Source organism: Anabrus simplex, chromosome 1, assembly GCF_040414725.1.
Source record: "Anabrus simplex isolate iqAnaSimp1 chromosome 1, ASM4041472v1, whole genome shotgun sequence".
Classification (NCBI taxonomy): Eukaryota; Metazoa; Arthropoda; class Insecta; order Orthoptera; family Tettigoniidae; genus Anabrus; species Anabrus simplex.
This window is the reverse complement of record NC_090265.1, coordinates 1,523,182,467-1,523,198,988: the sequence shown is the minus strand read 5'-3', so window position 1 is coordinate 1,523,198,988 and position 16,522 is coordinate 1,523,182,467. Positions and strand designations below refer to the sequence as shown.

The window sequence follows — 16,522 nt, the reverse complement described above, 5'->3', positions numbered from 1 at the left end:
TGCTGCTGTGAACTGCGAGCATATACTTTGAAAAAGAATACTACCATGTGGCTTCATATGAAACCACAGGACCTCACCTCAGCACATCTGCTTCAGACCATATAGGGCTGTGCGGGGAAGAGAAGATGAACTCCTGTTCTGAAACTGGTGAGTGTTGAGTTAATCTCTTTTATTAAAACAGCTGGTATATGTTATTTTGCTTCAGTTAGAAATTTAGCGGAATTTAGCGGATTTTCAACTAAAATTTAGTGGAGAAAAGATTTTTTTGCTAGTTGCTTTACGTCGCACCGACACAGATGGGTCTGATGGCGACGATGGGACAGGGAAGGGCTAGGAGTGGGAAGGAAGCGGCCGTGGCCTTAGTTAAGGTACAGCCCCAGCATTTGCCTGGTGTGAAAATGGGAAACCACGGAAAACCATTTTCAGGGCTGCCGACAGTGGGGTTCGAACCTACTATCTCCCGAATACTGGATACTGGCCGCATTTAAGCGACTGCAGCTATCGAGCTCGGTGGAGAAAAGATTTATGAGTTGGCAACACTGTCTGTAACGTTAGGTTTTTGTGATATATTGTAGATAATCTCACTGCTGTAGAATACTAGAGCTGATGTTGCCATGGTTATGGCAGTTCATTTCTTTATCCGATTCCCAGAGCAGGGGTAGTGTGGTGCCAATATCTCCATAACGGTTGGTTTTAGGGCCTTAAAACATGGTTTTTGGGCCCATGGGGCTTACCGAGTTTTGTTCTTTGTGTCAAGGGGCTTAAATTGAGCTTTGTCTCGTCCTTGTACGACAAATTCGGTAGTTCGCTTATATTAGCCTAGTAATTTTATCTCTCTCCCGATACCCCATCCCCTCAATTTGCTTTGAAAATAAAAATACCGCCCATGTCCCTTACAGATAATTAATATTTACATTAGTAAAATAATTTTTAGATTTGGTCCAGTAGTTCCTAGGATTAGCTATTACGTACAGACAAACTTTACCCCTTTATACATTAGTATAGATGGATTCTTTTCCTTAGGAAGCTTCCACTCACTTCTCCTGCAGATCATTCAGTATTAGTATGCTGTACATTTGACTCCATTTCCACTGTGAATTGAATCAAGAGACTTTCGTTGCTGAAAGAAATGAAAACTGTTTTTTGGATCTTCCGGTCAGTTCACAAATGTAGCACCTGTATGCCTCCTCAAACTACCATTTTGATGAGTGGCAAAGAACTTTCTCAAAACACATTGTGCTAGAACTCATTATGTTAGAATAATTTGGTTCTACCTTCAGGAAACAGTTGGTCACGAAGAACAAAACTGAGTTAGCACTTTGAAGAATTATGGTTACACATCAAAACTCAGCTGAAGTACATTGGATTGAAAGATTGGTGGTGACAATTGCTGTTTTAAGGGGGCAAAGCAATTGTATTTTCAACCAATTGAAAGGATACTGTTGATAGTTTAATAATGGAGTGGAAGGTGTCCCCAATGTGTAATTGTGCATATCCTAAGTGCAATTTGCTTAGGTATTTAGACCAAGTGACTTCTCACTAGTAATGGAATAATCAAATACAAAATAATTGCTTATTCAGTTATTTGATTATTTCCTCCATTCAACTTTTTAATTTTTTATTATTCGTTCAAAGCTCCATTTGAATGAATTTGGCAGTCAAACAGCGAATGCTTTCAAAATAATCGAATGAAAAGTGATCCAAATGTTGTCATCAACTCACCAATCTTATCACAGTATAATTAAAATTGACTGTGTCCATTCCCTTACAGGAAGTACGTGGGTGGGACAATTGGTCTCTGATAAGTCTTCCAAAAATAATACGAACTCATGTTCCACACATGTGAATGAATCATGCACTGAGATGCCATTACATAAATGGCATCATCACCATCATTTCTTCGCTCCGGCAAGCCAGGTGCGGTTGCATACGAGCCTCCTCCAGTTTGCCGTCTCCATCCACAGATGTTCATATATGCAATGCCAGTTTACATCTCTAATTTCAAGGTCTTTGAAAATCTGCATCTCCCAAACATCACAAGGTCTTCCTCTCAGTCTCTTCCCAGGAACACTGCATTCAAAGCTTCTTTCCAATCCAAGCTGCTGTCTGATGTCCCACATTCCTTATTTTATCCATTTTTGTCTTTTTGTAGGCGAGAATGGAGGAATTTAATTTCTATTGCCTGAAGATAACTCTTTGTTGATCTAGTAAGCGTTGCTGTTTCCAGACCATACGTTAATATAGGTGCCAGATATCTTTTGTACATGCTGATTGACATATTGCATCATGCGATTACGCGAAGCTCAATGCTAGTGTTGACTGCTTGACTCACCAAATTTATCATGTCATAAATTAAAACTCGCCAGAATTTTCTCTCAATGCCAAAGTCATTCCAGAGATGAAAATGAAATGGTGTATGGCTTTTAGTGCCGGGAGTGTCCAAGGACAAGTTCAGCTCGCCAGGTGCAGGTCTTTTGATTTGACTCCCGTAGGCGACCTGCGCGTCGTGATGATGAAATGATGATGAAAACGACACATACACCCAACCCCAGTGCCAGCGAAATTAACCAATTAAGGTTAAAATTCCCGACCCTGCCAGGAATCAAACCCGGGACCCTCGTGACCAAAGGCCAGCACACTAACCATTTAACCATGGAGCTGGAGATTCCAGAGATAAGGTTGGTTGTTTTTGTCGCACCCTTCGAAATTCTGTCATTAAATGACTTCAGAAAGATTCCAGATTGCTGGAGTTGGCAGCACGGATGATGATGATGATGATGCTGCTGTGCGGAGATGATAATGATATTTTGTGATATTGGTTCTTTCTCCAGCCAAGAAAATGTGCAATCAATAAGGGTTGAAGAAAATGAAGTTGGTGGTAGTTATTACTGTTTTAAGAAGAAATACAAATGGGTGACTGTCCTCTGTTAATACTAGTTAGAGGGCTAAAACTGGAATATCTGACACTTCAAAAAATAAATGTATTGGCCAAAGATAGACGAGAGCCACGAAAGGCATGAAAATGGCCTCTCTAAGCCTTGGAAGCCTAATACCGTTGGGGTTGGAAAAAGAACAAAAGTTGACTAATGAAGGTCAGTTAGTATAGATGAAAGTAAGGAGCCTGGCACAAGTGAGTGGAAACAATACCTGGACTCAGCTAAGGGTTCCGTGGTTGTCAGTCCATGCTCAATCAGTCAATAAATCGCCCTGATATGCACTTAGGGAAGGCACCCGGGTGGGAGATTGCCTATTCGTTGCTTACCTCATCTTTCCTTAAATAATTTAAGATCTGCTGTGCCCTTCTTAGTTGCCTCTTACGACAGGCAGGGGATACCATGGATGTTTTTCTACCGCTCCAACCCACAGGAGAAAAGAGCATTATTATCATCATTACTTTGCTATGATGTTAAAGCTAATAATTTTTTCCCTTTGACATAAAACTAAGGTAGGTGTATCACCTGCTACTAGTTAAAAGAAATTGTTACCGGGCGAGTTGGCCGTGCGCGTAGAGGCGCGCGGCTGTGAGCTTGCATCTGGGAGATAGTAGATTCGAATCCCGCTATCGGCTGCACTGAAAATGGTTTTCCGTTGTTTCCCATTTTCACACCAGGCAGATGCTGGGGCTGTACCTTAATTAAGGCCACGGCCGCTTCCTTCCAACTCCTAGGCCTTTCCTATCCCATCGTCACCATAAGACCTATCTGTGTCGGTGCAACGTAAAGCCCCTAGCAAAAAAAAAAAAAGAAAGAAAGAAAGAAATTGTCAGTTTGTAATACTGGGGTTTACTTCCACTATGTGGTCAGAAGATGGCATTTACTTTAAAGGAACTTTATTTTACAGATATTAAAGATATAGTTTCAACATTGGAGATTTACTTTATTTTCGTAAGAGTTCATTTGTTCCCTTATTTCAATCTATTATCCATCTGACACACTTAAACCAAAAACTTTATTCATGCTGTATCCGCTTATTCTGTGCAATACAGCTGAATGATATTTGAAACTCATTCAGTTATTTGACTATTAAAAATATTCATTATCCAATCACTACTTTATTACAGACTATGAATCTCATGTTAAATCCGTATTGACGGTTGAACTTTTTACAAAATTGTACAAAATTATTTTAATCGTCCTAGTCAATACTATATATTTTATGTCCAGTTAAGACGAAACTTCACACATAAGTAGACATGTTTTGACCCGGCATTGGGTCATCCTCAGTAAGACATGTAAATTGAATTGAATTGAATTGAATTGAATTGAATTGAATTGAATTGAATTGAATTAAAAACATAGGAAACACACAAAATTAAATGTTAGTTAAAAAGGTTTTTAAAAAGCATGATGAAAATTAAAAAACTGTGAAATGTTGGTAGTTAAGAACAGTCTTTAGCTGGAGGTCTTTATGTTTCAGTATTTTGTTGTCCTTTGGTGTGCTTCAACTGGTATCTATATACTGTTGGCTTAGTTGTTGTGTTCCGACATGGGCTGATATATATAAGCATTATTGAAGTTGAACCATCTGATTTTAGTGTTACGTGGCCCGCTTGTATCACCCGTGCTATCACCCATGTTCGAAACATGTCTTTTTATATGTGAAGTTCAGTCTTAATTGGACTTAAAATATATAGTATTGACTAGGAATAATTTTTTAAGAACAATCACTACTTCTCACTAATAATTGGCTAGTTCTTATTTTTCAGGAAGTCAATATATTATCAGTGGTTCTGCATATTATGAAGTTGTACGGTTAACATTTTCTTTTAGATTTGAAGATTGGGCTATTATGTAGAAGGACTCATCCTTTGAAGGGTGTTTTAATGTTAATACAGTATGACATAAAATACTCGCTAATTGTAACATGCTCTCTTGGCACCATGGCTGAAAAGTCAGTGTAGTGGCCTTTACTTCAGAAGGCTCTGGGTTCAGTTCCTGTAGCTCAGGAGCTGAGTGTATGGGTTCATCTTAATACTCATCTTCATTTACATACAACACTGTGCACTACAAACCACTACAGTGCACCCGCCCCTACCCTAATAAGGCACCGGCATTGGATCTACAGGGTCGCACATGGGTCAAAAATATATTAAAATAGGCGCTTATCTAACATTATCTTAAAGGCGTACAGGGTAGGATGACGGGCATACTTAACTACAATGAGAACACATTCGGATTAAATTTTAACTAACAAGACCGGTTTATTTAACCTTGATGGTGATGAGAATGACACATTAAGATACACTGATGAACTACATTAATATTTATAAGTTTTGTTAATTATTCTGTGGACGTTTGTCCATTATGCGTGATAGAAATGAGTGAGTATATCGCGACGCGATGTATCGTGACATGAAGCGAATGGAAAATTTTACCGTAACACTGAGGCTATATTATATCACTAACACATAAAACTAACATGCACGCGACAACATGTCTGAGCAATCACTACTCTAATGAAAACCTAGATTTCCCAATGAAATGGCGTAAAGCAAAATACACAAATATGAAACCGCACCTGGGTTCAAACCGACCCTCACTAGTATAGACATTGCCAGGCCGATGGACAGAACCACCGCTGACCTTATTTACAATCAAACATGACACCTAGAACACATAAAAATCATACGTGATATGCAGCAAAATACGCGAGGCACTTTAATCTTCCTTCTGACGCTGTAGGCTTCCAATGCTTACGTTGAGCATCGAACTGACAACCCCTTTGTGATGAAGACATGGTCCTGTAATCCCTATCTATATTATATTCAAACAATTAATAATGATTCACTGGCAAACATTAACATTATCGGCCGGGTCACTTGTTAATAAATCCACTACTCTGGCGTGTTGAATAAATCACATGTTTAGCCGTTCAAAGAGGCCAACTTCCCTTTAACAGAAATGTCCCTCCTTCCTCAGCTACAGGACACTGACACACACACACACAAAAAAAGAAACACAACTGGGGCAAGGTCAGAGCCACGTCCGCCACCCCAAGGGTCAATAGCCCACATAACAAGCGTAACATTCCCTTTCAAAAGGAAACAAGAACACTTCACACTTAAGTACATCCACAAAATAATCTAAGGCCTCATAACCCGCGCAAATCACCTTGAATTCAACACTTATTTTCCCAATAGTATCACGTCACTTTCACGACGCTACTCCGGTATTACAATGCTAATATTTGCACGATTATTATTATTATTATTATTATTATTATTGCCATTCTACATGACTTACCTGCTGCTTTGATCATAGCTGGTCATCGTGCGGAATCTATTTAGCACCTGGTTACTTTATCGTCACACGGCAATACATTAATTAATCAATTAATATTGATATTGATATTTGACACTTGCATTATAATTACATCCTGGTAAATTTAATCACCTAATCAATTTAAATCATAACGCTCCCTATCTAAGTATTTCGGAGGGGGGGGGGGGTTGTTGTCAGTTCTACCGGCGCTTCGTAGTTCCGTGCCTTCACACCACATAGTACTTACCATTTTTACTTGCCATGCACTTATCAAATTAGAATAATTACTCTAATTAATAACTACTCTAACTGCAATCCCCTAAACTCATTACTACCGGTCTTCTGACGCAAATAATCAAACAAAATCTCCCAAGATAAAATAATTGAATAAATCTCTACCACATGCAAAACTAAAGTATTATATTCCCCAAATTATTTACAATCAATGACTCAGACCTGTCGTCGGCTTCCTAAACTAAGAATTAACAACTATGCGCCCATTTCGGCGCTTTATTTCAACTGGACTACATCTTTAACCTTTTATAGCGTCAGCTTACGATAAACATTTCCCATCCCCACTAGGCATGCCAGATATAAAAATTAATACTCATCTCTATCACATGACGATAGCTTCGTCATTTCGGGAGGTCCATTCTGGGCTTACTCTTGGTCCATGGGCACCGCGGTGATTACTTGCATTTCCATACCACCTTGAAGTTGAGAGTCCATGGTTCCTTGCTGGTGGAGCCGCTGGCAATAGGGACCGTGCGAATGGCGAGTGGTGCGCTCTTGTGACTACCTCAGAAAACGTTTGATGGGGTAAGCTGAAAGCCAGCGCTCGAGTTAGTTCATGACGGTGTTAACTGAAAGAATGGAGAGTCGAACGAGTAAAAGTAAAAGTAAAAGTAAACAAAACTTTCACTCATCTCCCAGCAAGGAATTGACATTAACATTTATTGTAGGGAACTTCTCCTTCAAATTAAAATGAACTAGCCTCGTGTTCACCCTGTTTTATTATGAGACATAAGGTGAGTTTTACAGCATGGTAAGTCTCTCAACGTTGGCCAAAAAAGAGAAAGCAATGTCTCCTCAACCGCTGATAGCGTTTGGAACCGAATACAATGTATCTTTGTTACTGTTAGTTCTCTGCATTGAAAACTTTGAAGTGCGTCAGTGAGCAAGATAAAAAGGTAAAAGTGCATACACGTGTCCCTCAATGTGACACTACCGGTACCCGTAACGACATATTCCGAATTAATGGCAGATAATACTGAAAATAAAACCTTTCCAGTAAGGGAATGGCAGTACACAGGAATTGCTCATGCCTTGAAATTTTCACAGTGATACTTCCTTTAGGAGAATATACAAACAGTTCACATAAGTTGATGTTCAAAACATACATGGATATCTGCACTTGGGTGTAGTAGACGTGACTATCTCTAATATTAATTTTACCTTGTTGTGTCGCATACAAATGCGGTACATTGCTCCGTTTCTCTTGAATAATAGGCTTTCCTTTACACGAAAAAGGACACAATTTCCAGGAGAGAAAGCCATTGGGATGAAATACTATCCCATCTGGACTTCAACACAGCAATGGGGGCTCTACTTTGATGCACACTCCGACCTGTTTTACAAAACATCACTGGGTTTGCAGTACTCAGCCACCGCAAGTTGTTCAGTGTTCCTACCTTACCTCATCGCAGGTGTGTTAAGGGATGTAGAAATCAGAAATGACCTTGCAAGCTGATCATAATCACCACTTCTCAGTGTCTTAATCTGATCAGCTTGCTGGCTGGCAGATAAGCGTAATTTTCTTTATTTGAACCACGCAGCACAGCGATACTGAAACCTTGTGTCAAATGCAATTTTGTACATCTGTTCTGTTGTAACTGTTTCATTTGCGATATAAAATAGTTGCACATCTTGAGGCAAGAAATCGAGATAATTCACGGGTTTGATTCATAATTTAACAGCGGACATTTTTGTAACAAAATAGCACCTATGGACTGCATGGGTATTCTGATTTTGTACTTCGTTCAGACACTAGATCAAATCCTCAATTTCGCTACGTTCTACAGCATCATCTATAACTTTTTGTAGAATGGAACTTGTCACCACGTAATTTTCACTCTAACATTCGGCTTTAAGCATATCAGTGAGGGCACACTCAATATGTTTTTACTCGTTGATACAAACAAGTTTTATTGAAAGTGGTTGATTCTGTTTGTTCAGCAACGTGGACGTATGGTTTCAACAGTTCTGCTATCTTCTCTCCTTTCGAATATAGATCCTTACGAGCACACTTAGGTTTATTTTTTCCATTGCTGCACTATGGTGGTTTTGGAGGAGTCCCTCTCGGAGTTAATAAAGGAACACAAAGCAGCAATGTCCTTACAGCGTTTCGACTGACCCGCTTTGCATCCACAATCACCGTCAACAATGTTCCTGTTACTGTCAATGTGAAAATAAATAAAAAATACTTATAATGAGGAATTATTTATCGCATCACCTTTAGGAATTAAGTATTTTTTTAATAATATTTTAACCATTTCATCGTCATTCACAGCTTAGCCCGCCTGCGCAGGGGAAGTACACTGAAGAAGAAGTTGTCGCCATGAATTGCGGGTCGGTTGTCCTTCCTCACTCATTATTTATAAAGTGAAAATCTGTCGGGATTTGAACCACAGTCGCCGGAACTTGAAGCAAGCCGCTCGCTACCCCCTTTATAATACAGTAGAATAACTGAGAAAAACTGGCTTGCTTTTCCTATGTTAGCTTAGCTGCTAGCCTCTGAATTTAGTGACCGTGGTTTGAACCCAAGTGTCACTGAAGTGCGATTTTCAGTTGAAAGAATTGTGTTTCAGGAAAGGCATCCGACTCTAAATTCATGGTTACAACTCTTATAGGACTCAGTGTATGCAATGGCACCGCTCAATGATTCAATTATTTATAACTAAAGTTATTGTGAATAAATAATTAATTAACAATTTCCCGAAATAGGAATAAAATATAGTAAATACCTTAATTTCAACGTTGTATGGTGACTGATTAATACTCGTTTCCCGTAGACACTTGCCGTATATTTCTTGCCCTAACCTTTCCTTCACGTCAAAGACATGGTTACTGCTATTTAAATCTTCACCTTTCTTTAGCGTGGGTTCCCGGAAATAATCTGAGTGTTGCACTGTCTGAAACCCTACATAATTTATAGCGGTCGCTGCTACAGTCGAAGCCATTATTGTCCGGCTTTACCTCTTTATTTTACAATCACAAGTCAAAGCTTACTGCCCTGGTTGTAATGAACTGCACTGTCAATGGTCTCGTGAGTGCCCCATCAAACAACTGCAGCTGTTTCCGTTAGGGGCGCTAGCTACTAAAAATCTCGTGCGCGCACGGTCCCTATAGATCCCGTGCACAAACACGTCACTGTTTTAATTCCACACTCTGGTTAACAATGTTCAGCGTGAACGTCCGGTCACGATCTCGGATACGACAACGTAGTCTGCGGTTCAGTACCGAATCCCGTCTATCTCTCAGCCACTATTCAGTCTGCTGCTACGTAATACTATCGTGCTATAGTAATAATAATAATAATATTACTTTCTGCACTGAATGTTTGCGACACAACACGGTTTTATAAAAACTAACACTGGTGTCACGGAGACCAAATCTATATACTCTTTATGTGAATTCTATTATTTCACTTGAAATTGAAGTTAAATTCACTAGAACAAAGAACTAATGAGAGCTTAACCAAACATAGCTCCGCCGTCGGTAAGTCCCGAGTGACGCTCGTCCCTCACTGCAGTGGTTTTTACAAGGGAGCGATACCCCTTCCACTAATTTGCGTGTTGCCTATCCACGGCGCACTTGAGGTGTAATAGTACGGCTAATCAGGTGACCAATATTTAGTTGATGTGATTGAGACATATCCATTCAATCATCCTTCGGTGGATCTCCTTTAATTAATTAAAATCTGTCCGGCTTCCCCTACCGCACGGGGTGAACTCCCTCTGTCAAAGACGTGTCATGAGAATAAACAGATGGCCCCGGTACTTTTCCACACAGAAACAACACAATATTCTTTCTTCTTTTGAAAGTTATCAAGAAAGGGGACATTAGACACTCTAAATAAATGTCCCAGTGACATTTATCCGTTTTAAATCGGAAGACGACTCCAGAATTCGAGTTTCATTAATTTCTAGATCGTAGATAATTAAGTTGGCTAGTCCGAATTCAAGATGGCTCCTATATTTCGTTTCGAAAATGTTGGTTTCCCCTCATTCTCTGAGTCTTGAGGAGGGATGTCTTCTCTCGAGTGATGTCATGGGGAATCCCCATTCATAACCCCTCCTGCTAGGGTGGGTCGGCTTGGCGTCTGCCGCGAGTTCCAGCTACACAAAGGACAATATTGCGCGATAGGTCGCAAACAAAGAAATCTCGTAAAATAACCTTAAAAGGCTCAATTTATCTATCTTAATGGTATGAATATTAATTAGTTTCGGTATTACCTGTATTAATGATATGAATATTAATCAATTTCAGTATTGTTTTCCTTAAATAGCATTGCGTGCGTAATTACGAAGATCAATATCAACCAAAGGTCCTTGGATCATGCCCCTGTCGGGTTCAATAGAAACATGCAATAGTACTGTATATACATCCCTTCACAGAGGGTTGGTGTCAAAAAGGCAAATTGCCAGACCCAAGTAGTTGTGAGAGGGCCAGGAGGAATAAGTTGTACCTATTGTTGTATTGATGTTTAGAAACAGTACTGCTAATTTATTATCTGAATAGTGCAGCTGTTAATGTTGTATTAAGGTAGCAGAAATTATTCTCTTTTTCTGCACAGTGGAGGATATACTTGAACAATATTCATCCTTAAATTGCATTCTGTGTGTTTTTAATTGTAATATTTTATTTTTCAGAGGAATGTGTTTCTTCCGTGGACCGTGGTTGGTAACGCCACCAGAAATTCCCCACGCACCAACACGGCTCTTCTACAAGCAGGAGGTTTTTCTTAGTTCTCTGGAAGATTCCAATCCTGTTGAAAATATTGTTGGCAAATGTGCTGTTCTGGAGCATGGAGAATATATTTCATGTGAGTATTGTTACTGATTTGCAGTTGGGTTTATTCTAATCATTGAGTGGTGTAAATCTGTATAATATAGCAGAGCAAAGAGCTGTTGTCAATTACATTAAATGGTCATCCATTCACGAATTAAACCTAATGGCCTGTTATGATCCTGTGAAGCTTTCTCGTGTCAGCATTTCATTGGACAAATGATGAATCTTGTGCCTTTAGGTTAGAACTTGAAAATTTCTCTGGGAAATTCTTTATCCGTTCTTCATATATGAATTTTCCACCTTGCTTGATAACCTACTATTTCTCTATTTTAACTGATATGTTCACTGTATATTTTTGCACATTATCCTTGCAAATGCCATACGATAATAACAACAACCTATTGCTGATTAAATTGTGAATTCCTTCAATACTGTTGCTTTTCTCATATATTTTATCTCATTAGCGGTAATTCTATTAGCTTCAGTTTTTCTTATTTTCCTTGCTTCAAATTTCCACAGCATAGGGATGAGATTTCTAGGAGTTTATGTAGATGTATGTGGGTATATCTTTGAAATAAGGACGGCTTCATAATCTGATCTATAACTTCCAAAGTTTTTATATCTTATAACCCCGAATACCACTTGCCTCTGAATAAGACCCGCGCCCAGAATTGCTAACGGTAAAATTGCATGTTCGTTGACCAATTTTTATAAATTTTAGGAAGTTTCACAAAATTATTAATTTCAAATTCTTTACAAGTAATAAAAACACCACATACATATGCATTATTCGAGTATGGCATATAGCAAGAACCCCAGTATAACAATTTTTTTAAGCCCCTCAAAAATTCCTCATCATCATCATCATCATCATCATCATCATCATCATCATTTCCCAACTTCAGTTTCCCGGGTGTGGTGTACAAGCGCTTGCCATCTCCTTCTGTCTTCATACATCTTCTGATCCAGTACATCCTCCCATTTGTATCCTCTCTCCTCCACATCTGATCTTACAGTCTCTATCCAACGTTTTCTTGGTCTTCCCTGTGGTCTTCTTCCTATGAGATTAAGGTCGAAATATTTTCTGGCAGGTCTTTCCCTGTTCATTCTCATTATGTGCCTATACCACTGAAGTCTGCGTTTCTTCATGACACCGATAATAGGAACCTCAATACCAGCTACTTTCCTATTCACTTCATTTCTGATCTTGTCCTTTCTGGTTGTTTGGTTCATGGTTCTAATGAATGTCATTTCAGTTGCTTGGATTCCACTGAAGTCTTTGTTTAGTAGGGTACATGTCTCTAAACCATACATGAGGACTGGTACGAAGTAAGTATGGTACATGATTGTTTTCGCTTTCTGTGGTATTTTGCAGTCCCAGAGAAGATTTCTGACTTGACTGTAGAAGTTTGATGCTTTCTGTGTCCTGCTGAGTATTTCTTGCCTAACAGTGTTGTCTTTCGAGATTGTGCTTCCGAGGTACTTGAAGTGGGAAGCTGATTCGATTTTTGCTTCTTCCAGAAATATATTTGAGCTTAAAATCACAGGAATAGAACCAGCTTTTGGGTGGTTAGGCCGTGTGCATTATGCAGAGTTTCGTCCGGACGTGCCATTTGGACTCATCAGCTGGAATGGCACGCCCCTCCAGGACTCTGCTTAGCAGTGGCAGACCAAACTGTGTGGCCCCGCCGTGTTAGCAAATCAAGTTTGCTAACCTGCTAAAGGAGAAATGACTTCTCCGTTTAAAAAATGCTCCCCCATTGGAGATACAAAATCAAAAAAGGCTTTCACGGCCGCAGATCTTAAAATCACAGGAATAGAACCAGCTTTTGGGTGGTTAGGCCATGTGCATTATGCAGAGTTTCGTCCAGGCGTGCCATTTGGACTCATCAGCTGGAATGGCACGCCCCTCCAGGACTCTGCTTAGCAGTGGCAGACCAAACTGTGTGGCCCCGCCGTGTTAGCAAATCAAGTTTGCTAACCTGCTAAAGGAGAGATGACTTCTCCGTTTAAAAAATGCTCCCCCATTGGAGATACAAAATCAAAAAAGGCTTTCACGGCCGCAGATCTTAAAATCACAGGAATAGAACCAGCTTTTGGGTGGTTAGGCCGTGTGCATTATGCAGAGTTTCGTCCGGACGTGCCATTTGGACTCATCAGCTGGAATGGCACGCCCCTCCAGGACTCTGCTTAGCAGTGGCAGACCAAACTGTGTGGCCCCGCCGTGTTAGCAAATCAAGTTTGCTAACCTGCTAAAGGAGAAATGACTTCTCCGTTTAAAAATGCTCCCCCATTGGAGATACAAAATCAAAAAAGGCTTTCACGGCCGCAGATCTTAAAATCACAGGAATAGAACCAGCTTTTGGGTGGTTAGGCCGTGTGCATTATGCAGAGTTTCGTCCAGACGTGCCATTTGGACTCATCAGCTGGAATGGCACGCCCCTCCAGGACTCTGCTTAGCAGTGGCAGACCAAACTGTGTGGCCCCGCCGTGTTAGCAAATCAAGTTTGCTAACCTGCTAAACGGTTGATTTGCTAACACGGCGGGGCCACACAGTTTGGTCTGCCACTGCTAAGCAGAGTCCTGGAGGGGCGTGCCATTCCAGCTGATGAGTCCAAATGGCACGTCTGGACGAAACTCTGCATAATGCACACGGCCTAACCACCCAAAAGCTGGTTCTATTCCTGTGATTTTAAGATTTGCGGCCGTGAAAGCCTTTCTTGATTTTTTTTTATATTTGAGCTTGTTCCTTCCCTGTTGATGGTCATTTCCACTGTTTTTATTTTGCTCATCTTCAGTCCAAAATTTTTGAATGTGTTGTTCATTCATTAAGTTTCTTTTGAACTTCAGCTTCTGTCTCTCCCCATAAAAGCACATCATCAGCAAATACCAAGGCATTTGGTTCACAGTCCATTTTCTTGATAGATTTGATGATCTTGTCCATTACTATTACAAACGGGAGTAGTGACAGAGCACTTCCTTGTTGGACACCTCTCTTTGTTTCAAACCGTTTTGATTGTCCGTTGCCTATCTGGACACAGCTGTAGCACTTCTGGTATAGCATCTTGACTTTGTCAATTAAGTACTTTGGCACCTTTAGATCTTCCAGACATTCCCATATCTTGTTTCGAGGAACACTATCATATGCTTTTTCAATGTACACAAATGCAATAACAAGATTTCTTCCGTATTCCCAGTACTTTTCTGTCAGCATCTTTACTGCAAAGGTAAGATCCACAGTACTTCGACCTTTCCTGAACCCGTGTTGTTCTTCCTCAAGCAAAAGTTCCACTATCTTCCTAAGTCTTGTTTCTATGATCTTTTCCAGCAGCTTCAGTGAGTGTGACGACAGCGTGATGCCTCTGTCATTTCCACATTTCCGTCGGTTGCCCTTTTTGAACAGTGGGATGATGACCCTTTACTCCAATCTTCTGGAATTTTGTTACTTTCCCAAATCACTGATAACACTCTATATAGCCAATTCAAGCCTGGTATTCCAACTGCCTTTATCATGTCTGAGCTGAGATCATCAAAGCCTGGGGACTTCCCATTTTGCATGCTCTTTAGTGCTGTTTCTACCTCAAGCCATGTTAATGGGTATTTGTTGTTTTTAGCTTCATCTACACTACAATCATTGGTGGTGGTGTTGCCCCATCTCCATTTAACAGCATGTTGAAGTACTTCTTCATTTCATCCCTGATTCCTGCCTCTGTTTGTATTAAGCTACCATCATCTGTTTCCAGTGCAAGGATGTTTATATTTTCATTTCTTTTACCGTTTACTATTTTATATAGTAGTTTCCTACTTCCTTGACAGTCTTCCTCTATCCTTGTAGTAAATTCATCCCAGCACTTTTCCTTTTCTTCCTGGATCAGTCTTTTTCCAGCCAGTTTCTTTTTCCAGTATTCCTGTGCTAGATGTTCAATATCTAATTCATTTCGTCTATCATTTGTTTTCTGTTTTTCGAGGTCTAATTTTCTTTTCAGTATATTTCTTTATTACTGTCTTCACTCAGTCATTCATTCCACCAAGGTGTTTCCTTCTCTTTTGGTGTGGCACTTGTTTTTCCACAAATTTCCGTGGCTTCTTTTACAAGGGTTTCTTTGAACAAGTACCATTCTTCTTCTTCTTCTTCTTCTTCTTCTTCTTCTTCTTCTTCTTCTTCTTCTTCTTCTTCTTCTTCTTCTTCTTCTTCTTCTTCTTCTCCTTCTCCCCCTTTCTCAGTTTTGGGTAATTTAGCTGTTATCCTTGCTTCATAGTTTCCTTTCTTCTCCATGTCCTTCAACAGCCATGTCTTAATCTTTGGCATTTTCTTTTGTTTAATTTTGGGCACATGAACATCTTTTAGGTCAGCGATTAATAGCCGATGGTCGCTATCTAGGCACTCGCTGGGTATGACTTTAACATCTGTAACATACTGACCCGCTTTTCTATCAGTGATGATGAAGTCAATCACAATCTTGAGCTTTCCATCCCAGCTGTATCTTGTTATTTTATGGTTGTCTCTCTTCTGATACCATGTGTTCTGGATGGTTAAGTTGTTTCGCACACAGAAATCAATCAGGTTCTCTCCTTCAGAGTTTCTGTTACCATAGCCATGGGGGCCAACGATGTTTTCACAGTCTAGTCTTTCTTTACCAACTTGGGCATTCAGATCACCCATAATGATTGTGTTCTCCTCTGTTATTTGTTCCTCAATTTCGATAAGGAATTGCTCTTTCTCTTCTGTGGTACATCCTGTCTGCAGGGCATATACTTGCAGGAGAGTTTGATTTGCATTAGTCTCATCAGAATGATCCTATCACTCACATATTTGACATCTGTCTGTGTGTCTATATCTTTATGAAGGAGGAAGCCAACTCCATTTTTGGATTCATCATTGTTCCCACTCCAGTACAGCACATATCCATTTCTCAAGGGCTTCTTCCCATATCCTTTCTATTTTGTCGCACTCAACCCCAATATCTTGAGCTTACGCCTCTCCATAAGATCCACAAGTTCTTCATGTTTGTTGGTGAGAGTAAGGATGTTGAGTGTACCAATTTTCAGTCGCTCTTCCTTGGGAGGGTTTTGTGTCTTCTGGTATCTCTGATGAGCATCAGGCTTTTGGCCATCATAAATTCGGACAGTACGAGAAGAACTGTCATGTCCTGTATTTAATTTATTCTTCCATTCGAGGCTTTAGGTTTGAA

The 16,522-nt window shown here is 40.0% G+C and overlaps 1 protein-coding gene across 12 annotated transcripts in view; it reads left to right on the top strand.

Annotated features, from left to right (window-relative positions):
* polybromo (protein) overlaps window positions 1–16,522 on the top strand; it is a 618,289-nt gene that overhangs the window by 465,457 nt on the left and 136,310 nt on the right. For all 12 annotated transcript variants that reach the window (XR_010858640.2, XM_067138036.2, XM_067138039.2 and 9 more), the window contains one exon: window positions 11,192–11,364. Coding sequence is in view for 11 of the 12 variants with exons in the window: in XM_067138036.2 (XP_066994137.2) it covers window positions 11,192–11,364 (173 nt within the window). In the remaining variant the exon portion in view is untranslated. The remainder of the gene's footprint in view (window positions 1–11,191; window positions 11,365–16,522) is intronic.